Source organism: Chaetura pelagica, unplaced genomic scaffold, assembly GCF_000747805.2.
Source record: "Chaetura pelagica isolate M959 unplaced genomic scaffold, ChaPel_1.0 scaffold94, whole genome shotgun sequence".
Taxonomy (NCBI): domain Eukaryota; kingdom Metazoa; phylum Chordata; class Aves; order Apodiformes; family Apodidae; genus Chaetura; species Chaetura pelagica.
In genome coordinates, this window is record NW_009952881.1 from 1,520,314 (window position 1) to 1,528,207 (window position 7,894).

Sequence of the window (7,894 nt, forward strand, 5' to 3'; positions counted from 1 at the left end):
AGGAATGAATAATTCATGATATTTAAAGAAAGAATGCCTCCGAAATGTTCTGCAAGGCAGTCCATGCTGATAACTCGGATGGTTATTTCCCCCCCATTTAAAGCATCATTAATTCAACATCTTTGTGACTTTTTTAAAAAACCTTGCAAGATATTTCTGAAAAAAAACCATTATTTAACTTAGATTAACTTATTTATTCAGATAATTTCTTTAAAATATCAAAGAGATGTGTAGAATGATTTAACCATAAAGAGACAGCTTTATACTTCGAGAAAAGGCTCTAGCTTTCGGTTAAGAAAAAAACAAAACCAAAAAAACAAAAACCAACATCATTGCAAACTAAAATCAGCCTCATGGAAGGGCAAAAATAAGAGACGATATTTTGAACATTACTCCATAGGACACCAGTACAATATAGTGTTAGTGAATGCATTGTAGCAGAGCTCCATGTGCAATCAGAATCCAATTGTTACTGGACTGTGTATAAGCACATAGTGTGCTTAATGGTCTGATGAGGTATTATGGATATGATGCAAAGAGACCTTGTGGAATAGACATGTACAATTTATTAAAAAAAAAAAAAAAGTGAAACAATCAAACATTTAAACTCAGCTGAAGACAATAGCACTTCAGGTGGTAGTAAGTGAGAATTCTGAGGAATCCATTGACTGGAAAGTCTTCAGGTATCATTTATTTGAGGAGGCTGACAAAAAAATATCTAACTCTTGAAATCTCATTATTATATTATTTTGGATTTCTGTATTTTCCCTCATTGCTACATTCTGCTTTCAGTGTGGAAAAATTAATGTAAAAATATTTATTATTGTAAATCTCAAAAATGTATAGGAGAGCAGCTGGTTAAAATGTAACCTACAGATAGTATACAACACTGACTTTAAATAAGTAGCTTGAGCCAAAATGATATTTCATTAAATCATAGTCACTGTGTAATTTCTCCATCACTGTATTAATTTTTATATTACAGATTAGAATACTGAATTATTTCAGCCTTCATTCTTTACATTGACTAAGCAGCTCAATGGCACTGTGTGATGGATGCATTATTGCAGTGACTTAGAAGTGGGAACATCCACGGATGCTAGAAGATACAATGTTACAATGCTTATTTTGGGTAATGTTCATCTTCCAGCGTATTTGTTGTCCCCTCAATGCAGCGGGCACACATTTGCAGTTTCCAGTGAACAGAACACAGAAATTTTAGGGCCTAAATCATCATGTAACTGAGCAATGACCTAATCTATCAACATCAGTAGGGTCCCAGACTAAGATAAAGTTAAAATTGTATTTAGAGGTATTTTTCAAAGTGACTTAATTTTATTTTCCTCTGTACCTACCTTAAAGTAGTTGACCCAAGACAGAGAACCTTAAAGCAAAACAAGAAACTACCTCAACTTGTGTTGAGCCAACTAGGTAGCTTTGCCAGGAATGAGCCACTCAATACTGAAAAGAAATTCCCTGCCCTATAGAGGGCTGAAATTTCTTGAGTTGTAACAAATTTTGCTTGTTTTAAGAAACACATGGTGACAATGTTGTTTTTTTCCCCCTGGAACCACTGGGATTTCCTGGGGTTTCTTGTCAGTGTGTCTAGGGCCTTAAGGCCCATTTTGTGCCCAAGTTTACACACTTGATTTGAACATTTGCTTTTGAAAATGAAAATCTTGAGTATCCCATTTATGTTTTGCCAGTTTGCCTACCAGCTATCTGCTTACAAAAAAGTTCCAAGGGAGCACGGCAAGTCTGTGCCCAGCGAAGCCTTTTGTTTTTGCAGATGTTTAGGCTTAGAGGAGTGCTGTGGAGCATAGGCAATCTTAGTTCCATGTTTGCACTTGTCTGCTGCTATTCTCTGCTCATTGTCTGAACCTGCACGCATTGTTCTCCCGACAGGTGATAACTACCCTGTGCAGTTCATTCCATCAACAATGGCAGCTGCTGCTGCTTCTGGACTCAGCCCTTTACAGCTCCAGGTATGTGCCAGAACAAAAAAATGTGGGATTGAAGCCAACATTTTAGGGGAAAACTGCAAACCAGCTGTATGCAAAATAATAGTCTGAATGTTAAATAATTTTTGAGCACAGCCCAGGAGGATTAACACCTTATGTACTTATGGTACTGCAAATATAGCAACATGCGGCCAACCTTGATACTGTGTGTGAAAGGCATTGTTCTGTGTGTTTTAATGTTGGCAGAGTTAACAGTATTTTTTTAATCATATGACCAGCTGATAGGAGGTATGTTAAAAATATTTTTGTACTTAATTTTCATTTAGTCTTTCCCCTGTAGCTGCAATGCACTACCTTTAACTGAAGCAGTGTTTGTATCAAAGCAAATGTGTGTTGTTGGTTTTTTCTTTTTCTTTTTTCCCCTTTTTTTTTTTTTCCCCCAGGTATTGTCATGCTGACAATACAATAAATTGCAAACTCTTTTAGCTTCTGTATTTAGGTAATCTCAACCTTCCCATGCATTAAGCTGATCAGATGCCAAGCATGGTCAGGAGCCTCGGTTTGGTCATTTATTTATTTATGGCATACATAGAGTGAAGTGTTGTGAAAGAAAGATTTATGTGCCATATTATTAGCTAGCTTTTTGTGGCAAGAAGTTTTTAATTTCACAAGAAAAGACACAACAATGTCATAAATAATGAAGAAACAGTCAAAAGCTTTCAGAGTGAAAATGTGTGGAAAGGAAGTGACAGTGAACATGAGAGGAAAGGCCATTAAAGATGCATGTAACTATTTGCAAGTAAACCTTTGAAACCCCTGCTTGAGTTAGGTTAGATTTAGGTTCAGATAGGAAGTAGGAATAAATTGTGCCCAGAGTAGCAAAGTAGTGCATGTTAATATAAAAAATATCTACTATGCTTACCCTTCTGTAATGATTTCATTTTCCATAGGGAACAAAGCAAATTAAAAATAATCTTTACTTAATGCTGATATTCTTCTTGCCAACTTAACTTAGAATGAGTAAGAATAGGATCAGAACTCACTGATCACTGATGGTTCAGAACTGGTGAAAAAGACCCATTGATCTTATGTCTCACCTAACCTACAATCAAAATTTGAAAAGAGAACAACACCCTGACACTGCAGGGAATGATTGCCCCAAAATATTTTTGAGTCATGATAGTATTATGTTAAGATTGCATCTTGGACAGGCTTCAAACCAAAGGGTAGGTTTTCAGGTATCCTTTTAAAATTTGTATTTGAATACTTATTGAAGCAAAAGTCTCATAAGTTTTTCATTGAGAAAATACTTCAGAAATCAGCTTTGTGAATAGAGAGGCTATTTTTCCACCTCTGAAATGCAATACAACAAATAGTGAGCCTACACAAGACAGTCAGGAAAGGATAGCCGTTGTTCAACTGCAAAGAAACAGGATCTTAACCACAGACATTCCCAATTCCTTTCTTTTACAAGTTCCATTTGTAGTTTGACCCACAAATCTATTAGCAGATCAGTCTTGATCAAAACTTACAACAATAGTGCAATTTCATTAATTTGCAAAAATGATAGACTGAGCTGTTAGACATTATGAGCACAATTAGAGAGGAAAGAAAACAACTAGCAAAGAAAGTGGTGCTAATAAATTCAGAAACATTTGAGTGCCTGAGGGGTCAGAATTTCCCTTCAGATATATTTGTTGTAAAAGAGGTTTTTTGTTTGTTCCTTCCCTTCCTATTTTATTTTAATGTCATCTTTATGGGATTTCAAAACCTTTAATATTTCCTGATCATAAAAGCTGAAGTAATAGGGTACTTAACCTTCAATTGATACCTGCTCATCTGATTGTCAAATTGGCTGAACTAAATTTTATTTACTCCAATCATTAATATTATCTTTGTGTAAATTCCCTAAGTGTTCCCTAAATGAACACTTATTTGGGTGTGTTTGTTGGAGGGAATTAGTTGTTATACCTGATGTGTCATGAAGACTGTTAGGGGTGTAGTATTTCAGCTCAATTTTCCATCTTTGCTGCCCTTCCCCCTTTTCTCTGTTTTGCTTCCTTTCTTTCATGCACCTCGCCCACTTATTTATTTACATGAATTCTGTGACCATGGTATCCGAGTGCTTAAAAATACTGGTCACAAAACTAATCTGTGTTCCTTTCAGCCAGTGAAAGAAATAGCTAATTCATTTGCAGGTTTAGTTTTGTTACTACATGTGAACCTGTGTGTGATATCCATGTTTGGAGAACTTCAGGAGGCAGTTATTTGAATTAAAAAAGCTTTGTGGTCACTCTAACATTTCAACATTACCAGGACATTATTAGTAGTTCCCAAATTATATTCCATAATCCATATCCAGCTGCAGTGGAAATTCTGTCAGCTTCAAGTTTATAATCTTGTCTTTTCCTCACTTATATTTTTTTGGGTGTGATCATGCTTCAGGTAGGAGCTAGCAACAATTTGTGTTCTCATATTTCTATGTGTTAGGACAATGTCTATGGAAGCTCTGAATATCATAGCACAGAAAAAAACTGACTCCCAGATACATCATGCAACAATAGCAATTATTCTACAGATGGTGTTTCTCCAGTGGGCAGTCTGTAATTAATTATTTGCCCAACTTATTCAATATATTTAGCACATTGCAATCAAAATGTATTTTCTCTGAATAGTATGTTTGTGTTCACCAATGGATTATGTATCTCTGTGAGTTAAAAAATTTTGTTTAAATCATGTCTAGGAATTTCTCAAGTAACTAGAATCATAGAATCACTAAGGTGGAAGAGACCTTAAAGATCATCTAGTTCTAGCCCCCCTGCCATAAGCTAGTTTCACTCTCACAGGCCTTGCATGAAAAAAATAATAACAATTTTTAAAATTCCCCTACAGCAGCAGACCAGATTGACCCATTTACTCACTAGATTTTTGCATCATATAGTGGTAAAATACCATTGTAGCTTTGAGTAGCCTGAAAGAACCTAGTAATTACCACATGTTTATGCCAGTTCATGTTTCTGAAGTGGTAACTTGCTCTGCTTTGGGTTGACATCAGATAGCTTCTTTTTACCTGCATACTGATCTCACAAGGGTGGCACGGATGTTATTGTCCAAAAGATGTAAAGCTCTGTGTTCCACACTTGCCTTTGACAGCTCAGCCCCACCTCACCAGTTTCCTCAACAAAGTGGCCAAGATTTAAACACTATGTGTGATAGGATGGAGCTCTTGGTGTGAGGGAGGGTGTGGCTGATGAGGGAACAGTTCTCTGGGTGTGGTCTAAGAAGAAGGACCAACCTATTTCTGTTCACCCCTCCAGCTTCAAACAACTGTGAGTGAATGTCATCAAATCTATCTTCTGCTAGATAGTTTACAGATATATTACCAAATACACCTGTAGCAGGTACGCATAGTGGTGTGTGAACCAGTTCTGATGCATGTGTGTAACAAAACTCTTGCTTTGATTAATTAGTGTTAGCAGTAAGACCTCTCAATAATTTCCCCTTTGCTCCTCTTTTTTATAATCACATTCTCTGGAATTTCTTCTCTTTCCCATTTCCCTGATTTTTTCCCCTAGTTATCAGATGGTTGCACTGATATTAACTGATTCTAGATATGTATGCCCAGTAATCTTGCAAAATTAGTGAACTTGATAACAAAATGGGTTTTCCAAGTGCTCATGGTGTTGGTAGCAGTAACCTAGTCACTGGGAAGTCTCGGTGGTAGAGAATTGGCACCTATATGACCTTACTTTCAAACAAAGAATGTTACTATAAGTTCTTTATTGTTTAAAAAAATCTGCTTGATTCTTAGCTATTTCTACAAGCAGTGTAGATTTATGCAATAAATAAGGAAATGTCGCAACTCTCTCAACCACGACTGATAAACTGTTGATAGAAATGGAAGTACTACAATGATGCTAGCTGGAGTTATTCCTAAACAAAGTGAGCTCTAGGAAAAAAAAAAGCAAAACAAAAAAGCTTTAATTCATAACTCTTCCTCCAAACTATTTGTGTAATTTGTCCCTCAAAATTTATCGCTTTATAACACTAATGAACCTTGGCAAGTCTTAACTATAGTTGCAGCTGTGTTCTTGAAGCCTGAAGTTTTTATAATCCATTTTAAAAACCTTAAATTTTAACTAAACACATATTTGTCTACTTCTTCCCCCCCACCCCCCGTCCTATCTCATCCTGCTCCTCCATGTTCTATTCTAATTGCAGACAAATTAAATGACCTTTTTTTATACTGCTGGGTGCAGATCCAGTGCACTGCTGAAGCATTGGATAGCCTGCCTCAGGGGCACAATATTAGAGGGAAGGCCAAAGAATGCTATTTTTAGTTGAACAGTTCAGCAGATGGAGGCATGAATACTCGTATATCTGAAGGCTGAGGGGTTTGAACCATTAATTTTGATAATGTATTTAACCCTGGGAACAATCAGAAACTGTAACTCTAAGGTTACAATGCTTTTGACCTTTAGAGAACAGAGGGCACTCGGTACAGTAAACAATATATTACATTTCTACTTATTCCAATTCTCTCACACATATAAATTTCAGGACATGGTTGACATTTGCTTTCCTCAGCTATTTTAGTGCTGGTCCTTAAAGTAAGTCAAGAAGAATGTGCAGGAAAGAGGCCAATGTAATGCGACAGTCATGTAAATATAGCCTTTAAATAGCTAAGATGTTAAATGTGGCCTTTTATGAAGAAATATTATTCTCGGGAACTAGAATCTTGGTGAATTATTATTTCAATGAAAAAGTTGTTTTACTGGACTGCTGCTCTTATGGAGTTTCCTCTATATGTTGTAACGTTAAAGCAATTTTTTAGTGGGGCTAATGTGATCTGATAGTGATAGCTCACACTGAAGGTGATTTGATCCCACTCTGGTACCACATCATGCAAAGTGATGTACCTGCCTTATGTCTTATTAAATGATGCATGCTCCTCTTCAACAAATATAGCAGTTAAATATCACACAGCTTAAGTATTTCTAATTAAAATATCTCCATGTGTCAGCATATTGGTAATGTATTATTTTAATACATTTATTTTGTTTATGAAACAGTGACATATGTTTAGATTGTGAAATATATGAGCCTTAAAAATCACTTTATTGAAGAAAATTAATTTCTACAATGCTGTCTCAGTAATGTGTTCACTCACCCAGTCAGTCACTGGCAGGGCTGCCAGTCTTAATGTTGGTTAGACACAGTTTAACAGTTTTATCTGACATAACACTCTCGAATGTAGGCAAGAATAATTTTTTCAAAAGCAAAAACCATGAGGCTTTCTTTCTTTCTTTTTTTAACAAAACGAAGAGTGGGGATTGGGTAAGTGTGAAAGAGACTTGGTGAGACCAATCAAAATTAAAAACAGCTAGTTACCTTTTCAAAGTTATACACTGTAATTTGTTTGTCAGCGGGTAGATGTTTGGGTCAGCATTGTCAGTGAGTGACTGTCAGTGGGAATTCCTACAAGACAAGTAATTTCCCTCAATGTATTACTGACAGATTGCTCACTTCTTCGAATCACTAGAGGAAACAAACTTAATATTGTTACAGACAGAGTTTCTGTCTTCATTAGCCTTATAGAATGATTTTATCTAGCATTCAAAGACTGCTGAGCTCTAGGTGGGCATATTTTAACCGAATGTTTCTTATTATGATACAGTGAATAGTGGCCTAAATTAAGGGAATGGTATGTGCAAATTTCAGTATATGGAAGTAGTAAATTAAATATTTTTGTCCTTTTCTTATGTAGAAATTTAAGTTGTAGCGGAGGAAGGAAAGAGGTTGAAAGAAGATTTTATTAGAGCTCTGAGACACCAAGCAAGCCCTTTAATGAAAATAAAATTAAAAATATGCCAACCATGCAATACTTAAGAAAATTTAATTAAAATCAATGAAATAGTTATACTTGTGCCTTT

The 7,894-nt window shown here is 35.8% G+C and overlaps 1 protein-coding gene across 2 annotated transcripts in view; it reads left to right on the plus strand.

The window, feature by feature from the left end:
• SOX6 (SRY (sex determining region Y)-box 6) overlaps positions 1–7,894 on the plus strand; it is a 241,841-nt gene that overhangs the window by 155,197 nt on the left and 78,750 nt on the right. For both annotated transcript variants that reach the window (XM_009995398.1, XM_009995399.1), the window contains one exon: positions 1,906–1,985. In XM_009995398.1, coding sequence (XP_009993700.1) covers positions 1,906–1,985 — 80 coding nt within the window. The remainder of the gene's footprint in view (positions 1–1,905; positions 1,986–7,894) is intronic.